This window comes from Panthera leo, chromosome A1, assembly GCF_018350215.1.
Source record: "Panthera leo isolate Ple1 chromosome A1, P.leo_Ple1_pat1.1, whole genome shotgun sequence".
Lineage (NCBI taxonomy): Eukaryota > Metazoa > Chordata > Mammalia > Carnivora > Felidae > Panthera > Panthera leo.
This window is the reverse complement of record NC_056679.1, coordinates 67222823-67242273: the sequence shown is the minus strand read 5'-3', so window position 1 is coordinate 67242273 and position 19451 is coordinate 67222823. Positions and strand designations below refer to the sequence as shown.

The 19451-nt window shown below is 38.8% G+C and overlaps 1 protein-coding gene across 3 annotated transcripts in view; it reads left to right on the top strand.

Moving 5' to 3' along the window:
- The window catches only part of UGGT2 (UDP-glucose glycoprotein glucosyltransferase 2), a 190104-nt gene that overhangs the window by 87443 nt on the left and 83210 nt on the right, over nt 1–19451 (top strand). For all 3 annotated transcript variants that reach the window (XM_042929338.1, XM_042929327.1, XM_042929345.1), the window contains exons 13-16: nt 5500–5619; nt 6449–6534; nt 7092–7227; nt 13574–13702. In XM_042929338.1, coding sequence (XP_042785272.1) covers nt 5500–5619; nt 6449–6534; nt 7092–7227; nt 13574–13702 — 471 coding nt within the window. The remainder of the gene's footprint in view (nt 1–5499; nt 5620–6448; nt 6535–7091; nt 7228–13573; nt 13703–19451) is intronic.

The window sequence follows — 19451 nt, the reverse complement described above, 5'->3', positions numbered from 1 at the left end:
TCCACCAAAACTACCCCTGCCCGTAGCTGCAATTTTCTGTCTTCTATTCTGGGATATCCGTGATGTAGCCATATTCCTGAGTTGCTTATGATCATTTTCTTCAATTTCCTTTTCTTTAAAGTTCCCAAGTCACCCTAGCCATTTGTCATCCTATCAAAACAGCTCTAATTCTTTGTTTTTGTCACAAAATGACAGTGATAAGATTAAAAACAAACACTAGTCAGCACAGGCAGAGGAAATGAATTCTTTATCCAGATTAAGAATGTAACTTGCTACCCACAGTGGGCCCCACAGTCTATGACAGCAAATTTCCCATCCAAGCCCCATAATGTTGTAAATCAGCTTACCGTAGACACATGGGTTTACTCTGGACTCTTAGTTCCATTGATCTATATCTTACCCTTATGCAGACACCACACTGTTTGATTACTGTAGTTTTTGTAAGTTTTGAAATTGGAATTGTGAGTCCTCCAAATTTGTTTTGTTTTATTTTATTTTAAGATTATCTTGGCACTCCTAGGACCCTTGCCCTTCATTATGAATTATAGGATCATTTTGTCCATTTCTGGAAAAAGGACAGTTGGCATTTTTATTGAAATTTCATTGAACCTATAGATAATTTAGAAGGTATTGCTATTTTAATACATTAAGTCTTCTGATCCATGAATATGGGATGCCTTTCCATTTGGTCTTTATTTTCTTTCAGTGATCTTTTGTAGCTTTCAGTGTACAAGCCTACTACTTGTTAAACTTATTTCTAAGTATGTTATCCTTCCTGATGCTATTGTAAATGGAATTGTTTTCTTATGTATATTTTAGGATTTTTCAATGCCTCTTAATTTTTTGTTGAACGTGGGACATTTTGAACTAGAAGTCAGATTCTCACCTTCCCTGGGTTTGTTGTTACTGTTTGCTGTTGTTTTTATCATTTGTTTAGTGTCTTCTCTGAACTAACTTTGTAAAGTCTATATTCTTTTTTGTGTGTGGCCATGGAAATCTCTGTTATTCTAGCCTAGTCATCTACTCAATTTTGGACAGAGATTTACTTAAATCCCCGGACCCAGAAAACCTCCCAGTCTTGAATAGGGGCTCTATGTGTGTGGCTGAGGGAGGAGGGGGCAGCCTGGGTCAGACCCTCAGCCAAGCGGTGTGCATGTGCCTCAGTCTTCACTCCCTGCTTGCACAGAACTTCAGAGTCAACCTGAGAAGAGAATCGGGGCCTTCTCAGTCTTCCCTGGGCATGTGCAGGGCCGTTTAGAAAATCCCAGGAATATGCCAGAATGTCTTAAAACCCTATTTCCCAAAACGTCTCATTCCCCAACCTTTCTTCACTGGATTTTGACTACTCTGCTTTCATCCCAACCGTTTTCTGTTGCCTCAGGGAGGAGTAACTAAAACATTTGCCCATAAACGTTTTCCTCAAATTGGGTTTGCAGCTCTAACACTGTTATGACTCAGTCAGATAAAGCCCTGGTTTTCAGTGGGTTTTCTAGGAAGTCACCAGACCGTTCAAACAAAAACTAGAATTCTTTCAGAATGAGGTCCATTGTACTTTCTCCAGTATTGGTACTGGAATTCAGGCTGTTGTTGTCAAGGCTACTGATAAGCTTGGTAGCAGAAGATAGAGCTGGGATAACTTACCACACCACAAATCTCACTGCTCTTACTGAGACTCAGCCATTTTTCTTCAATAAATATTCTCAAGGTTGCTGCAAGCTTTTGGTTAGTTTTCATAGTTCTTATGATGTTGACTCCCCCCCCCCCCCCCGATTTTCTAGTTTTTTGTTGCTTTTATGTAAGGGTGGAGTTTTGGAATTCCTTAGCCATTTTGCTGATGCCACTCCCTCAAGAAAACCCAAAGGTATAAATTATAAATCTGTTAAGTGTTTTGCTTCTCTCAGAAAGAGAGTCATCGTGTAACACCATGACCAGCCTTGTGTCCTTTTGCTGACCTGTGTAGCTCCTAGGACACTGAGGAGGTTGTCTGGTAGGTTCTACTCTGTTAATAACAATGTCTTTTATTCAGTGTCTTGGCAACCCAGTAGATACAAAGGCCAGAGTTCCGATCAACAAAACTAATAGAGGTAGTTCATTGAAATTTCAATGCCAGCTCTCGACGCAGCTTTGTGAGGTCACGCTCACAAAGCTCACAAAGCTCATTGCTGCTGCTTCTGTAAATTTACTTGAAGTGAGAAATGGGCAGTTCAGTCTCTGGGCCTCTGCACCCTATTTCCATTGTCTCTGTAGTTCTCCAAAGTGGATCAGGGTATCACGTAGGTGAGTTTACCCAGCACCCATGCTATAAATTGGGCCATTGCTGTAGTGTTCGTTCTAACTGCAGTATTTGTGGTAAGAATCACCAAGGGCACTTGTTCTACATGGAGATTCCTAGGCCCTGTTCTGAGATTCTTGCTATTTGGTAGGTCTGAAGGTCGGCCAAGGAATCTGCATTTTCGGTAAACACCTCCAGCTAGTTTGATCATATTAAAAGTGACTCTGCTTCCAATCATTAATCAGGTTCAGTGGGACAGGTACATAAAGCATTATAAGGCCAGTTTTTCACATAAAACCAATATTAAGTGATCAGGGGGATCAGATATTCACATCCTCTACTCTGGTGCCTTTTCCTCCACTGGCCTCAGATTCCCAGAGAACAATGAACTGATCTAGACACTGCTAGAGTCTACCAAGATTTCCAGTTCATAGGGGATTCCTAGCATATTGCCAGGATCTTTAGAACTGTTCCCATTACCTTCACATCTTGGCAGGAGTTATCTCAGAAACATAAACAAGATATATCACTACCTACTTTTCCAGGGAGACTGAAGTTCTCCCTTCTCCCTCCCCTCAGTATTACCAGGACAGATAGTAGCAGAAGTAAGCTAATCACAGGTCCCCATCATACTTGTTAACCACAAAATGGAAATTGTTGTATTTGACCCAGTTACCCCTGCCCGCATGTCTTTATGGACTTCTTCAGTACGTCCTGGACTGAACCATCTCCCTTTCCTGTCCTCTCCCCTCAACAGCCTGCTTCTGTTACAGCTGCTGTCTCAGTGTTGGTATGCTGCTCCTTTCTGAAAGCCATGAATTACCCTAGATTTTCCCTCTTACTTGTCCCTCTGTGTGTGTGTCTCTGAATTTAGTCTTCTCTCTGAAACCACTGCCTCTGACTTGGTTCAGCTCTCCAAAACCTCTAGAACACTGCAGAAGCCGCCTAATTTCTTCAGTCCCAATGGTCTCCTCCCTCCTTTCTCCTGGGACTTTCAGGGGCATGTGATAGACCGTTTGCCTGTGTCGTTCATCTCTCTTACCCTTTGTTTGAATTTTTGCACTGTTTTTTTCTCTGTGTACTTTAGTTAATATACACTTGATTGACCTGTCTCCAGCTGACTTATCACTGTCTTCCTCCGTGGCCAGTCTACAGTTAAGAACTGTAAGAACTAATTAGGAGGATTTAAGTATAGAGTTTTAGAATCTAGAATATCCCAGGGCGCCTGAGTGGCTTAGTCAGTTAAGCAACTGACTTTGGCTCAGGTCATGATTTCACAGTTTGTGGGTTTGAGCCCCATGTTGGACTCTGTGCTGACAGCTCAGAATCTGGACCCTGCTTCGGATTCTGTGTCTCCCTCTCTCTCTGTCCTTCACCTGCTTGTGCTCTGTCTCTCTCTTTCAAAAATAAACATTTTTAAAAATTTTTTTAAAAAACTAAGTAAAATCTAGAATATCCTGCTGGCTCTTTTTTTAAAAAATAGGTTTTTCTCTTAACATTTTCCATCCTTCCATCCATTTTCTTTTTATTTTTTTAAAGTTATTTTGAGGGAGAGGGAGAGAGAATGAGCAGGAGAGGGGCAGAGAGCGAGGGAGACAGAGGATCTGAAGCGAGTTTAATGCCGATAGCAGCAAGCCCGATGCGGGGCTCAAACTCACAAACCATGAGGTCATGACTTGCGCCGAAGTCAGATGCTTAACCGACTGTGCCACTCAGGTGGCCCTATTTTTGTTATTTTTTCAATATGTAAATCATTAAAGTCCTTGTGTAAGTCCTATGTTATCTGGTTTTTCTCTGGTTTTTCTCTTACGTTGTAATATTTGGTCTTTTATTTACATGGCAGTTTTGGAGAGGAGCCCCAAATTGCCGATGTAAAGTCACAGAAGCAAAGGCTTGTAAGGTTTGCCCAGCAGTCCAGGCAGCAGGCCTCCCCCGGCTCTGTTGAGGCAGATTTCTGGGCTTTGTGAGAGCTCTTCTGCCGTGTGTCTCACTTCTAGGGGCTAGCCCTCCCTCTCCTTTTCTCAAAGCACAGTGTTTACCAAAGTCTTAACACTTTGAACTTCAACTTCTGTCTCCTTATTACCATGCCCTGGCTGCAGTTTCAACTTCCCAGTGTCAATTCCCCCTAGCTTCTTTTTTTTTTTTTTTTTTTTTTCCTTTGGCAGTGTTGAGGCGGATATGTGTGTGTATGCTCACGTGTGCAGGTTAGTAGTCAGCAAATGAGAGGAATCTGTATAAAGACGGTTTGTTTTCTTCCCTGCAGTTTCCTCCTCTCCTGGATTCTCCCCACCCCCACCCTGGCCCAGTTCCTACCATTTAGGAAACCCTAATTTTAACTTCTGTCTTTCCAGCACAATATGGCTGTCACTTTCTGTTTAAATTAGTTCTTCCAGGCTGCAATTTTGAAAATGCCCCTAGGGATAGAATTGAGGTGAACATGGAGCTTTCCCCTTAATGCCTCCTGTTTTCAAGGATTGTAACTCCTTGACTCTTGATTGTTGGTTGACCTTACCTCCATGTAAACAACGGTTTATATGTTTTCCGCCCGCTTTTAGCATGTTTCAGGCAGGCGGCTTAGTCTAGTGTAAGTAGTTACCTCTTGATTCTAATTGGCTTTCCAAGGTATCATGTTTTATTTTCCTTATGTCTGAGGGTTTAAATTTGAGAAGGGAGGTGGAGGACCTCATTGCCTCCTCTACTGCTGATAATTAAGATAAACACTTATCTCTCTCAAATAGTTTATGGAGAGTAATTTCTATGCAATCTTACCTATTCATTTTTATTGAGAGAGAACACGTGCGAGGGTTGGGGGAGGCTACTGGGAGAGGGAGAGAGAGAATCTTAAGCAGGATCCACACCCAGCGTAGAGTCTGATGAGGGGCTTGATCCCATAACCATGAGACCACGACTTGAGCTGAAATCAAGAGGCAGGCCCTCAACTGACGGAACCACCCAGGCACCCCCAATTTTATTTTTTAATATGAAAAACAAACCTCAATAGAAGTCAGTTGTTCTGGCAGGGGAAGGCTTACTCTTAAAGGCCATGGTAATAAAAATTGTTGTACATGATGTATTCCTTAATGTAAAGAATATTCAACTGGCTTCTTCCATTTAATCAGAAATATATAAATTTCTGTGTATGATTTTACTTGTTTGATAGAATAAAAATTGGCTTTGAAAATGATTTAAGTGTTAATATACTTAAAGATTTCTGGATTCTTTTCTAGTGGATCAATGACCTAGAAAATGATGATCTGTACGTTACATGGCCTACAAGTTGCCAGGAGCTTCTAAAGCCAGTGTTCCCTGGAACTGTACCTTCCATAAGGCGTAATTTTCATAATTTGGTGAGTTTTATTTTGACATTTTATATACATCTTTTATAGAGATGTCAGCATTCTTTTTGGATTACCTTGTTCTTGGTAAATAGGCATCTGTGTAATAAGAAGGGAAATACTTACCTGATGCAACAAGCTTAAGGTGGCATGACTGACTGTCCAAAGCCAGCAGTGTCACATAATCTGCCTCTTCTTGTTTACATGTGCTTTTATAATACCAATATGATATTGGTGGTGAGTTACTTTTACATTTTCTGAAAGGAATTTGATTGAACTTTTTCCTTCTGTATAATAAAGAGCTAATGATTAAAGTTTAGTACATTTCAGGGAAAAACACATAAATATCACTTTACCATCCATGTCTGAGTTCACTATTACAATATTAAATAACCTTATAGAACTTTGAAATGTGTAGAAAATACTTTTTTCCCACAAAGACAAATTTCCTACAGCAATGTAGAGAGAGCAGTTATGTTAATGCTATTTTTTTTCAAAATTCAATTACTATCTTTTAAAAATATTAAAATCCAGTGCACATTTAGAATACTATATTTCACTTCACATAAAAAATTTTTCTTTGTGCTGTGGTTCAGAAAGAGGATGAATAATCTGGTAATTAAATTCCATGTCTTATTCAGATGTGCAGCCTTTAGAAATCCTTCATTATCTGTGAAATTCTTATATAAAATTCTTTAGTATTGCTAGAAATTTCTTTAAAAAAAGATTGTACCTTGAATTTCATACTTTTAGCTACAGGAATCAGACTAAACTTGAATTTCATGAAAATTCCAAAATGTTAAAACAAAATAGTGATTATAAACTATCTACTTTCTTTTAGGTTCTGTTTATTGATCCTGCCCAAGAATATACCTTGGACTTTATAAAACTTGCTGAACTTCTCTATTATCACAAAATTCCTCTTAGGTAATTGTCAGTTTATAACATTAAACTATCAACTGAAGGAAATCTATGAAATTCATGTTGTATTAAGGAGTATTGCATCGAGTGTTAATGTGGGATTCAAAGCAATGGTGGTCTCTAATGCCCAACACAACACAGCTCTGTTGTGAAGTATCATTTACCTTTATGATCGACTATGTTAATCAAAGCTGCTTGGTAATCTCATTTATCCCGTTATTTCCTGAGAGAGTGATCTGATTACTTTGGGTGCTTATAGATGGATCCATTTCCCTGGGATTGGGTTAAGAATACACTTTCCCTTTTTTTTTTCTTGGAAAAACACAATTATTTAATAATATCGCCACCAGAGAGAGTTTGACAGTTTGGAGAAATCCAATAGTAGGCGGATGTTGGTGAATAGACATTACAAATCAAACCTTTTCAAATTAAGTACTTCCCCTCCCCCCTCTATTAACACATTCCATCCATCTAGATGTTATAGTCTAGTAATGTTTAAAAATGGTGGTTGGTTGTGACTCAAGGGGTAGTTTTGACATTCCTTCTTCACCTTCTTTTCCCAGAATTGGTTTTGTGTTCGTTGTTAACACAGATGATGAAGTTGATGGAGCAGACGATGTCGGTGTCGCTCTTTGGCGAGCTTTCAACTATATTGCAGAAGAACAGGATGTGTCACAAGCGTTTATTTCTGTAGTACATGTGAGTGTGTGCATGAGGTATAATTTCTTTAGAAAGTATAGTGGGTTTTCCTGCACTATTCCTGTAATTATTATCATTTATTATTTTTATCTTTCAAAGTTTATAAAAAAATGATTGTGAGGATTAATACAGATGATGAATTTAATTCTTGCAGCTTCTACCTGAAATACATAATGTCGTCCCCACTTTACAAATTAGGCAACTGAGACTCTGCCAGAGTGGATGAATTTTCTTGGGTTTATTCAGCCACTAATGGAATTTAGATTGTATATAGAAGTTTAGAAGAAAACATACTCATAGAAAATGATTAGTCAAGGATGAATTCTTGAATGAGGTCTTGAACAAGATTATGAATAAAAGAGGTTACTGCAAAGTTAAACATTCTAAATGACAAAATATGTAGACCCTCCCTAGAGAATTTCAAAGGAGAAGGAGATCACTTCATGACAGCAAATTGAGGGGGAAATGGTAGGATGGGTACTGAGTTTGACAAAGAGATGGTATAAGAAAAGTTAGAAGTTGGTAAGGACCTGATTAAAGAACAAGAGGTGAGAAGATTATTTTGTAATTGAGGTTTTGAAACTACTATGGCCCATCATGGAAAAGATATATTAAAGAACTATATTGTTATCATTAAGGATGTCAGATCATAGATTAAAAACTAGTTTCATTAATTCATTGGTCTTTTGCTTTCAACCGTTATTACAACAAGGACTGGTTCTTCTTCAAAGTGAGAATGAAATTACCAAAGCCCTGTAAACTCCCTACCCTGCTTCCGTAGCCCCAGGAAAACCACTAAATACCTCATTCATTCACTGTCCTGGGACACAGAAACAACCTGCACCTCAGTGACTTGGCGATACACTTTGTTCTGTAAGAGTGCTGTGGAATATGTGTCATTCTTGTATCTCGGTCTGTTTTACTAACTGATTAGTGTAAGAGTTTATAAGGACTTCAGATTGACATATCTTTTATTGAAGTCTGGCTACCTTATTGTAAAAGGATCAGTATGACATTCAAAACTAACGAAACTTGAAGACCTTTGAAATTCTCTTTATCTAAGTAATCTTAATTCTCTCCTTTGACTCTTATATCAGACATTAATTTGCATATGATGGCATATTTCTCAATCGCTTGCCTTTTGAATTATCTACTGTGATGTTCAGCATAGTACTGTAGTATCTTAGAAAAACAAATTACATTTGAAACCATAGGATTCACTACAAAGCAGCATAAAAGTATTAAATGTGTGCCATAGCCTACAAGTTGTGCTAACTTATTAGAGGAAAGAGAGGGAAAAATGAATGAGGAAGGAATACCTATAACATACTAGAATTCACCAGGGTCTGAAGTGTGAGAATGGTCATGGTTATTCAAACTATGTATGGTCTTGGGGCACCTGGGTGGTTCAGTTGGTTAAGCATTCAATTTTGGCTCAGGTCATGATCTCACAGTTGGTGATTTCAAGCCCAGCGTCAAGCTCTGTGCTGACAGCTCAGAGCCTGGAGCCTTCTTTGGATTCTGTGTCTCCCTCTGTCTCTGCCCCTTCCCAGCTTGTGCTCTCTCTGTCTCACTCTCAAAAATAAATAAACATTAAAAAAAACAACAATGTATGCTCTTGACCCTAAAATTTCAGTAGCCCATGGAAAAGTAAAACATGATTGAGCTAATACCATTCTGTTGTAAATGTATTGTATCCTTTAGGTGACTTAGCTTCACTAATTCAGAATAATTTGAGCAAAATCTAGTCTTTTAGTAAAATACCTGAACTATAAAGTCTCTTTAATATTATTCCATTGCTTTCATGAGAAAATTATTTTATCTATATGAAATAATTTGAAAATATAGTATCAGGAGAAAGAAATATTATAGCAGACAAAATTATAAAAGTCTATGAAAATTATTGAAATGTGTTAGAGAGTTATGGTAGAGTAAGTACAGTATTTATAGCAAAACAATTGACTTTGTATCTCAGCTCTCCACACTGGCTATCCAGACTTACAAGTAATTTGATTTTCTCTTCCTACCTTACAAGATTAAGATCCGAAAAATAGGATATTACATAGTTGATGAATATTTGTTGAATGCGTGTTTGAGAATGCAAAAGTGCTTTAAGACTTTAACTTTTGGCCATGATAGGTAACTGACAACACATTAACCATCTCACCATAAGCACAAAACTGGACAAACAACATGAAATAAGTTTATTTTCAGAAGTTCAACGAGAAGTAACACGAACTAGGATCTTTCCAATTCCGTGCTACTTCAGGAGAAATACCAAGAAGAAGAAACACAAAGAAATCCTTTAGGCTGAAAGGAAATGACACCAGATGGTAACTCAAATTCATACACAAAAATGAAATGGTAACCATAAATAAAAATGTAAATATACGGGTGAATATAAAAGGCTATATGAATATATTTTATTGTGTTTGAATTGCACAAGATTGACTAAAGCAGATTTTAACATATAGATGTAGTACAAATGACAATAATTGTACAAAGGAGCAGAGGATGAAATGGATCTATTTTGGGACTTAAAATTTAACATTTGTCAACATAAAGTTAGGATTAATAGGAAGCAGAGTGGAGTAAATTGGCACAACTGAATATGCACATGTAAAATGATGAAACTGGATCCCTATCTTCTACCATATACAAAAGTTAACTCAAAATGGATTAAAAAGTTGAACATAAGACCTGAAACTGTTTCCTAAAAGAAAGCATAGAGGGTAAGTAAGCTCTTCGTCATTGATCTTGGCAATGGTTTTTGGATTTGACAACAAAGTCAAAGGCAACAAAAACAAACAAACAAAAAAAATAGGGGGTTTATATCAAAATGAAATATGTCTACACAGCAAGGGAAACCATCAGTGAAACAAAATGGCAACTGTGGAATGAGAGAAAATATTTGCAAACTACCTATTCGGTAAGGAATTAATATCTGCAGTATACAAGGAATTCATACAGCTCAACAGCAACAAAACAAAATAACTCACTTAAAAAATGGGCAATAAGGGCTACCTGGGTGGTTCAGTCGGTTAAGCGTCTGACTTCGGCTCAGGTCATGGTCCCGCGGTTTGTGGGTTTGAGCCCTGCGTCAGGCTCCGTGCTGACAGCTGGGAGCCTGGGAGCCTGCTTCGGATTCTGTGTCTCCCTCTATCTCTGCCCCTACACCGTTCCCGCTCTCTCTTTCTCTAAAAAATAAATAAACATCAAAAGGAAAAAAAAAAAATTTTTTTTAAAGGGCAATAGAAGGACTCCTGGGTGGCTCAGTCGGTTAAGCATCGACTTCCACTTAGGTCATGATCTCACAGCCTGTGAGTTGGAGCCCTGCGTCGGGCTCTGTGTTGACAGCTCAGAGCCTGGAGCCTGCTTCAGATTCTGTGTGTCTGTCTCTGTCTCTCTCTCTCTCTCTCTCTCTCTCTCTCTGCCCCTCCCCCACTCGTGCTCTGTCTCTCTCAAAAATAAAACATTTAAAAAAACTTTTTAAAAATGGGCAATAGATCTGAATGGAAATTTTTCCAAAGAAGACATAACGATGACCAGCAGGTGTATGAAAAGATGCTCAGCTTGATTAATCCTCAGGGAAATGAAAATCAGAACCCACAATGAGCTTTCACCTCAGGTGTCTGTTATCAAACAAACAAGAAAACAAATGCTGGCATGATGTAAAGAAAACAGAACCCTCTGAGACTATAACTGGTATAGCTATTATGGAAAAGTCTGGAGGTTCCTCAAGAAATTAAAATTGTAGGAGGTTCCTACAATTTGAACCAGCAATCCCACTTCTAGGTGTATTTCCAAAGGAAATCAGTATCTCAAAGAACTGTCTGTACTCCCACGTTTACTGAAACATTATTCATGATAGCTAAGGTATGGAAACAATGTAAGTGTCCATCAGTGGATGAATGGACGAAGAAAATGGTGTATCATATACATGAATTAGAACATCAGACTTTAAAAAGAAGGAAATCCTGCCGTTTGCAACAACATGGGTGAATCTGGAAGGCATTAGACTAAGTGACATATATCAGACAAAGATAAATACTGTATGATATCACCTGTCTGTGGAATCTAAAAAAGCTGAAGTCTTGGAAACCGAGAGTAGAAAAGTGGTTGGCACAGGGCTGGGCAAAGTGAGAAAATGTTAGTCGAAAGGTATAACTTCCAGTTTTAAGAGGAATGAGTTCTGGAGATCTAATATACAGCATGTTGACTATGGTTTGATGATACTATTCTGTGTAACTGAAATTTGCAAAGACTAGAATTTTAGTGTTCTCACCAAAAAGAAAACCTGTGTGCAGCGATGGATATATTAGTTAATTAGTGGTGGCAGTTCTTTCACGGTGTGTTCATTTACCAAATTATCATGTTGTACAGTTTAAATGTATTGTGTTATTTGTCAATTACACCGTAATAAAGCAAGAAAGAACAGAAAAATAAGTAAAATTTGTATGGAGAAGTAGAGACCCAAAATTGCTGTTTTTGCTTACTGAGTTACATAATAGTTTAAATTTTTTTTTTTTAATGTATGAGAAGATTGGATCATTATATATCTAAGTAATTTAGACATTCTAGCTGCCTTAGATACCTTAGGAATATCTACTATTTTAAAATGACTAATTTGTAAAAGGACTAATCTCAGTAACCTCATATATAGCTTTTGCTGTATTCAAAATATCATTTTTCTAATCCCTGTTTATGCTTTATAGAAGGCTGAAATTTTTGCTTTTTTTTTTCAGTTACTAAGATCATAGCATGTGCTGCTCAATATGAGAAAAAAACCTGTCCATAAATTGAGAAGCTCATAAAACTAAATTGTGTGATCTAATTATAGACTGCCTCTTTTTAAAGGAATAGGTTACCAGGTTTACACTGAGAAAATGAAAATGAAGAAGAATGCTGATTACTTATTGTCTCTGGCCATAATGATAGAAGTGAATTGAAACTGAGAATAATACTCTCAACTAATACAGGTCTCCCCCACTCCTGAAGTAGAGCATTCCTGAAACCTTTTGTAGACACAAATGGTATGAAGTGAAGAAGCAGTTACCATCAGTTTATATGGAAAAATGTTTCTAGTATTTTCCAGGACCAAAAACTAACCTCTTTCAAGGCTTTTCTGGTACCTTAGGACACACCTTGCTAATGATATGCACAAAATAAATTAAGCACAGATGTTCATAGACACAATTGAGACTCTGGTGGCTGGATGCTGAGATGCTCCTGAGTGTAGTTCCTGGGGAAGGAGCTTGGTGGGGCCACTGTCCTCACTCACTGCAAAACAGATGCTGAACACTGTTTTCACATTTTTACCATTTTTCATAAAAGCAAAAATCCTCTTTGGATTTCTTTTGGTTGGTGAAAACAGATGTCACTCTTGTAATAGAAAAGTGGCATAATGTGAACTTTTGAGAGGCGAGGGATACCTGTATATCAAACTGCTACTTAATGGTACTTGTACTTTACTGGTTTCTTCTGCCTTAATGCTAACTCTGTGTTCATGTTTATGTCTCAGCTGAGGTTTCTGCTCAGAGAGGCCTTCTCTCTTGGTGCAGAGGAGTTCCTTTTCCACATGCCTAGCAGAGTGCCTGGCATGGTCTGCAATGAGGGACAAGTGAAACAAGAAAATAAAGGAGTAACAGCCTACCTCATGCCAGTGCGCTTACAACATTTGAGGTGGGGTAGGAACGGGGGGTGGGGTGGTGAAGAACGGAGGTACAGAGGAAGCCTAGAATGAAAATAAAGCCTTTGTGAAATAAGGTATTTGAAATATTTTATACATACCTTTTTAAATGACGGAAACCATCATTTTACTAAGAATCATAGTGTCTAGTTAGACCAAAATAGAACATAACATAAATTTGTTACAGTATTTTTGAAAGCTATGGAATTCTCATAAAGCAGTTTTTATTGGAAGAAGAAATATTGTGTGGTTAAAATGATTTATTTATCGGGGTGCCTGGGTGGCTCAGTCAGTTAAGCATCCGACTTGGGCTCAGGTCATGATCTCATGGTTCATGGGTTTGAGCCCCACATCGGGCTCTGTGCTGACAGCTGAGAGCCCGGAGTGTACTTCAGATTCTGTGTCTCTCTCTCTGCCCCTCCCCTGCTCACGCTCTGTCTCTCTCTGTCTCTCAGAAATAAATAAATGTGGAAAAAAAAATTTTTTTAATAAAATTATTTGTGAATGGGGGAATGTGTGTATATATGTATGTATATGGTATACTTAGAACTTACAAAGTAGAAAGCTTGTTTTTATAAATCTGTCGGCATACTCAGGGAAAGAAAGAAAACTAATTGCCATAAGATGAAAATTAATTATAAATCTTTATTTCTACAGATGTACCAAAAAGTGAAGAATGACAATATACTCACTGTGGACAATGTGAAGAGTGTTCTAAATGTTTTTCCAGATGCTAATATCTGGGATATTTTGGGAATTCATTCTAAATATGATAATGACAGAAAGGTAAGTTGGAATGTAAGTTTTTGAAAATAGAATCCAAGAAACTTTTACTATAATCTCATGAATAAAGGATCTCAATAAAATTAACTCATGATTGGGGTTTTAGACCCTCAGACCTGTCGCAAGTTGTACACCAGTACTTAAATTGCAACTGTTGACCTTTCAAAAAGTACGAGAAAAGAGAATTCTCAGGATTTATAGGATAGAAAACTTGCGGGTATAATTGTAAGGAACGGGGGGTACCTGGGTGGCTCAGTCGGTTAAGCGTCTGACTTCGACTCAGGTCTTGATCTCGTGGTCCATGAGTTCGAGCCCCACGTCGGGCTCTGTGCTGACAGCTCAGAGCCTGGAGCCTGCTTGGGATTCTGTGTCTCCCTCTCTCTGACCCTCTCCCATTCATGCTCTCTCTCTGTCTCAAAATAAATAAACGTTAAAAATTTTTTTTAAAAAATTGTAAGGAACGTAATTTGTATTTGAAGAAATGGAAAGCTGGCCTTGTAGGTAAAGGCTGGGGCAAGAACCAAACCTGGGAAGATAGAGCACCGCTGGGGCTGAATTTTTAATGCTCCTACAGGCGTCAAGTTTTCTAGATGGGTTCTTGCATTTTGTAAGAGGTTTTAGACCACAGATCTGATCCTGGCTTTCTTGTATGCAGTATTTCTCCATGGTAACGGCGAAGGCCAGGATCACTGGTGTTGTAATCCGCACCCCGCCCCCTCCTGTCTTGGCCCCTGTTTTCTCTTTGGTCTTGCCTTTCACGACTCTTTTCTTTCCTTGCTCTTCTGTTCCCGCCACACAGTCGGACTAGTTCAGGTTGCTTCATGGGCTCCTCCTGAGCATTGCTGCACACTGCCTCCCTTCTTTCCTAGCCTGTGCCTGCTTCTCTGTAGTGCTTGGCTTTAATGTTACTTTGGGGGAAAAGCAACACTTTGGAAAGAACTTCTGGGCATCCCTTCCTAACCCTCCAGGTGAGATTAAGTTGTTCATGCTAATTTCACATGCTGAAATAGTACTGTGTACTCCTGCATAATGCTGGTTACACTTGGCTGTTCATTACCTGCCCTCTCACTGGTCCACATCCTCTGTAAGAGTGGGGATCATGGCTCGTGTTGAGTTTTGCAAGCCCAGGGCCCAGTGACTAGAACATACTATGTGATCAGTAAACATCTACTGAATGAAATACTGAGGAGACAAAGCCATCTGAGAGTGAGGGTTGCGCAGTGGGACAGAACGTCACGAGAGCAGTGAAGTTTTAGAGACTGCTGCTCTGGGGGCGAGGAAGGGGGTACAGTAAAGCCATGTATAAGAATTGCTGTGCTGCTGAATTTCTGCTGGAAATGCCTACCCTAAATTTATGGGAGTGTCTTTTGTAAAGTCTAAGATACTGGGGCATGCGAGTGAAGGAGGTTGCTGGGTAAAGTGCTGTCAGGGTGAAGTGTCATAGTTGGATATGGACACGGCCTTCTTGGGAGAGGCCCCAACAGTAGCCCATGGGGAGCCCTCCGGGGCGCACAGGCTGCACCAAAACAGAAGCAGAGCCAGGAGTCCAGTGGTCTCAATGCAATTGAAAGCCAGTGTGGTAGGAATTAGGGAGTTTTTTTAGTCCTGCACAAATGGTTTTCCAAATCATAATTTCAAAAGCGAGAGTTTCATTGATTGTTTTCATGACTCTATCTTCATATAATTAAAAAAAAATTAAAAAGCAATCAAGATGAACGTGTAGGGCCAAGTTGCATAGAGGCATCTCTTTTAATAAAACTATTCACCGGACCAAGGAAATTTAGGAAGAAAATTATTTTTTTACAAATATACTTCAGGTACTCTTAACAGGGAAAGAGGAACCCAAATTTCCTATAGTGATTATGTAAACTCACCAAATAGAAAAACAGTGAATTTTTATATAGCAAAGATCCTATTTGCACAGGTTGAAAGCAAAAGGTTGCACCAGTTGGGTTTTAATATCAGCTGATGGTGAATGGTAATTATAGGAGTCCTGGAAGTAATTCTGTTCTTAAACCTTACATGCTGTGTTTTTCTTCTCTCTTTTTTTTTTTTTTTTGTTTATTTTTTATATTTTTATTCTATGTTATTTTAATTTTTTAATCTTATTTTATTTTTTTTAATGTTTATTTATTTTTGAGAGAGACAGAGACAGAACGCAAGTGGGTTAGGGCAGAAAGAGAGGGAGACACAGAATCCGAAGCAGGCTCCAGGCCCCGAGCTGTCAGCACAGAGCCTGACACGGGGCTCGAACTCACGAGCTGTGAGATCGTGACCTGAGCCGAAGTCAGACGCTCAACCGACTGAGCCCCTTCTATTTTACTTTTTTTAAAGAAGTGGGCTCTTCTCTGCTTGCTACGCAGTGGTAGAGCACAATTTCTAGTCAGACCTTACCTTCCTTAGGGACTAACACTTGTGCAGAAATCGTATCTCTTGAGCCTGCCTGCCTGATAGATGCATAATGGTGATACTAAGAATCACTTCTCATTCCAGAGTAAAAAAAAAAAAAAAAAATTTCTAATTGATTTGCCCTTTTTTTTTTTTTTATAAATCTGTAACAGCCTATTGATTTTTTACTGATTTGTATATGCTTTGTTTCTGTAAAAAAAACTTTTTCTGGTTCAAGTTAATCATAGTATTTAAAACTTTTTGTGGGGTGCCTAGGTGGCTCAGTAGGTGAAGCCTCTGACTCTTGATTTCAGCTCATGTCATGTTCTCAGAGTTCACGAGTTTGAGCCCTGCACCGGGCTCCTTGCTGACAGGGTGGAGCCTGCTTAGGATTCTGCCTCTCCCCTCCTCTCACTGCCCCTCCCCTGCGTTGGCTCTCTAAATAAATAAACTTTAAAAAATTAATGAATAAAGCCTTTTATAACACCTATGTACCTAAGGCTATGAAGTGCATTTAAATAAAATACATTCCTAAGAACAGCTAGGTAAAAATATTCAAGCTGTTTATTTAATTTCAATATATTTATTTAGCTTAAAATATTGTTCATAATCTAAGTTATATGTGGAAAGAAATGGATTCATTTATTCATGTCGATTCTGGGTAAATATAACAGTAGTCTCTGCTGATACACAAATGAATTTAAGTTGAGCTCTCATATAGCCAAAACATAGTACTTATTATCAGTTGCCATAAAAACATCATCTGAATAACACCATGTTATCCTTAAATATTGGTATTCACAACCCAATATTACCGTTTCCCATTAATTGCCTTTTTTATACATACCATATATGGATGTAAATTTCATTTCCAACTGGACTGTTGTTACTTCAAGAAAAGGAGTCATCTTCTTTTGTATTCCTTCAGTTGCACAGCACATCTTAAGTTTTAGATACATTTGCTGAGTTTCTGTTATAGTCATGGGGGATTGAGCTCTTTCCTACCTCAGACCTTCACTTGGTCTCTCCAAGTCTAGGGGCGTTACTTAAAATATTTAAAAACTGTTGTGGCTTCACAAGCAACCAGTCAGAGAGAGAGTCAACCCGAGGCAGGTCCTAGAGCTGGAGTGGAGTCTTGAGGCCCTCATGCTGATGGTTACCCTGTAATGGCTGAATCATGTCGACATTGGGAGTGTGACAAAGAGGTCACGATGGTTCTCATGGGCAATTGCCATCCCAGGACAGCAGCTATTTACCAAGTGGTACAGAAGTATTTCATTACGTTAGGAAGTGGTAAAGTCTGTATAGTGCAAACCAGCTGATTATCAGCTCTGTTTTTAACACATTTTGGGTAAGTGAATATTTAGTGTGTCTGAGTTTTTAAGTATTCCCTGTTTAGTAAATCAAATACTATGATTGTCCTTCCATTTTTTAGTAACTCTTTTTAAACTTTAAGACTTGCTCCATATTTTTACCCATTTGTGGAGTGTTCTTACTGCAAATGTATCCAAATAGTCAGTAGATCGGTCACATATCTACCCAGAGATTTTCATACAAATAAACATAGCAGCGAACAAACCGGCACATTCCTTCACGCACACCAGCCCCCAGAATGCCTCCTGTAGCCATGTGCCCCTTCCTCTAAAGTGAACTGGCCATCCCCTGGGCCTGAAGCACCACTGTCCTTTCTGGGTCTGCCTTTGCTGTTCCCACTTACAGGCTCTCTGATTTATCTCTGGTTTTGCTAGCACTGTGCATTTCCTATTTTTTTTTTTTTTTCTGATTTTACTTCTCTCCCAAGCAAATATGCTTAAGAGAAAAATTATCACTCCTTTATGTTCAAAAATCTTATACTGTATTTGTGTCTTATTGGTAGTTGGAGTGGGTAACCATTTTTCTTTCAAATTTTGGAGGCTTTTCTATACTGTCTCCTATCTTCTGATAGGCTGTGGAGACCAGTGATATCATTCTGATTTTAATTCTTTTGTCTTTCTGCTTTTTTTTTTTTTAATCCAGTTTGAAAGCTTCTAGAATCTTTTTATCTCTGGTGTTTGGAAATCTCATGATCTGTCTTTGTATTGATCCTCTTTCATTCTATGTAGGGAGTATTTGGTGAGTTCCTTCTAATAGATTCATATCTATAATTCTGGGGATTTCTTTTTTCTTTCTCTAATGCTTTCGTTTATTTTCTCTGTCCTTTCTGAGTTTTCTGAGTTGAGTCTCTATTTGCTTTTTCTTCTTTTTTTGTTCCTTTGTCTTTTTCGTTCAGTTTTTTAAAAATTTTCTGGAGGTGCCTCTTGTATCATATTCCTGTTTTATAGCATCCCAGTTTTTCTTTCATGGACACAATATACTGTCTTAGCTACAAGTGTTTTGTGATGTGTTGTTGTGCTCCCTGCATTACGTCTGCCTTCTAAAGCTTCCATTTTCTCATTTGCTTCGATTTCTCTCTTTTGTGTTCTAAGCATTTGTCAGATGTCTTACACTGTCTGGTTGTCTTTCACATGGAAGTATGAAATCCTGAAAAGCGGATCACAAACACATGGGCCTTGTGAGTTGGTGAGCCTCGCTCGGGGAGCTGAGCTGACCTGCAATCAAAGCAGCATTTGATTCTTCAAATAAGAATTCTTTATTTTCTTCTTAGAAGGAGTACATGTGACAGAAGAGGGTGCACCTGTGGGAGGTGAGGGCACGGGTTATGTGTAGGAACCCACTATTGTGGTCCAGCACTGGGTGTGAAGGATGGGAACATTCCTTGAATCTCCTGCCTGGTCTCCGTCCTCTTTCTCAGCTCTCCACCCTGCCTGCCATCACCGAGGCTGGTCTCTGTGATTCAGTTTCAGCAGAGAATAAGAAAAGCAGAACAGTTTGGATTTTCGGGGTTGGGAGAGGGCCCTTGAGAGCCAGCTGCTCCCTGTGCAGACTCTCAGCCAGTTTCCGCTTTCTCTGCTCTCATCCTCCGTCCGGGATCCGGAGTGTCTCCAGCGATGATGAAAAATATTCATGTTCCGTTCTGTCTGCACAGGTGTGACTTCACTTTTTACTTTGCTCGCCTGCTTTTTGTCTTTTCTCCCGTTTTTCTTTGTGGGCTCTTACGTTCTCTGTTATTCTCACTTTAGTGAAATGTGTGAAGAGAGAAGAAGTAAGCATGTGTGTGGATGAACCTACTGTATTTCATCAGAAACCCACTTTTAAGTAGTGAAATTTGTATTGTTGTGTTATTTTAAGATGTCTGCAGTCATCGTCTCCTGAAGTTACGAATATTAAGGATTTTTGTAAAGATTAGGGACACAGTACACTCTTCAGAAATACTAAATTCCATTTTTGTGTTATGTGCGTACGTGCCCCCTGTTTGCTCTTGGTT